This window comes from Onychostruthus taczanowskii, unplaced genomic scaffold (assembly GCF_017590055.1).
Source record: "Onychostruthus taczanowskii isolate IOZ18803 unplaced genomic scaffold, ASM1759005v1 scaffold421, whole genome shotgun sequence".
NCBI classification, from domain to species: domain Eukaryota; kingdom Metazoa; phylum Chordata; class Aves; order Passeriformes; family Passeridae; genus Onychostruthus; species Onychostruthus taczanowskii.
The window spans coordinates 28,555-29,383 of NW_024501694.1; the positions used below are offsets into that span (position 1 = coordinate 28,555).

Sequence of the window (829 nt, forward strand, 5' to 3'; positions counted from 1 at the left end):
TACTGGTTTGGTGCTTTAATGGCTGCAGTTCCCTCAGTGACCACTGGGGGCAGCACCACCATAGAAATCTCTTTATGGATTATACTGGTTTATACTGGTTTGTACTGGTTTGTGGGTACTAGGACTAACTGGGGGCTCATTGGAGGCTTACTGGGATGAACTGGGATGGAGTGGGAGGGGGTTTGGGGCCACTGGGGGCAGCACCACCATAGAAACCCATTAGTGGGAGCTTACTGGTTTGTACTGGTTTATACTGGTTTGTACTGGTTTGTGGGTACTGGGGCTATCTGGAGGCTTACTGGGGCCTTACTGGGATGAACTGGGAGCTACTGGTTCATACTGGTTTTGTGTTTTTAATGGCTGCAGTTCCCTCAGTGACCACTGGGGGCAGCACCACCATTACCCCCAATGGAGCTGCGATCAAACTGGTACCAAACCAGTTCCATACTGGTTCTTACTGGTTTATACTGGTGCAGATGCAGTGGCTGCCGGGCTGCTCGTGCCCCCTGTGCCCCGAGTGCTTCCGGCTGCACTTCACGGTGGGGCTGAGGGAGAGGGGGGTGGGCGCCCTGGGCTGCCCCAGCTGTGGCCGGCCCGACCTGCGCGACGACGCCCAGCGCCTCTGGTACTGGTCCACGCTGGAGCCCGTGTGCCCCGAGTGCTTCCGGCTGCACTGGGGGGGCTGGGATCTGCTTACTGGGATGAACTGGGGTGAACTGGTTTATACTGGTTTGGTGTTTTATTGGTTGCAATTCCCTCAGTGACCACTGGGGGCAACTCCAGCATAGAAATCCATTAGTGGGAGGTTACTGGTTTGTACTGGTTTATA

General features: G+C 55.4%; 1 protein-coding gene across 1 annotated transcript in view; it reads left to right on the plus strand.

Annotated features, from left to right (window-relative positions):
* Positions 1-729, plus strand: part of LOC121340719 (E3 ubiquitin-protein ligase RNF31-like) — a gene marked incomplete at its 3' end in the record, with an annotated part of 13,395 nt that extends 12,666 nt beyond the window's left edge. The window contains exon 7 of the mRNA XM_041413653.1: positions 477-729. Within this exon, the coding sequence (XP_041269587.1) occupies positions 477-729 (253 nt within the window). The remainder of the gene's footprint in view (positions 1-476) is intronic.
* Between the last annotated feature and the right edge of the window lie 100 nt (positions 730-829).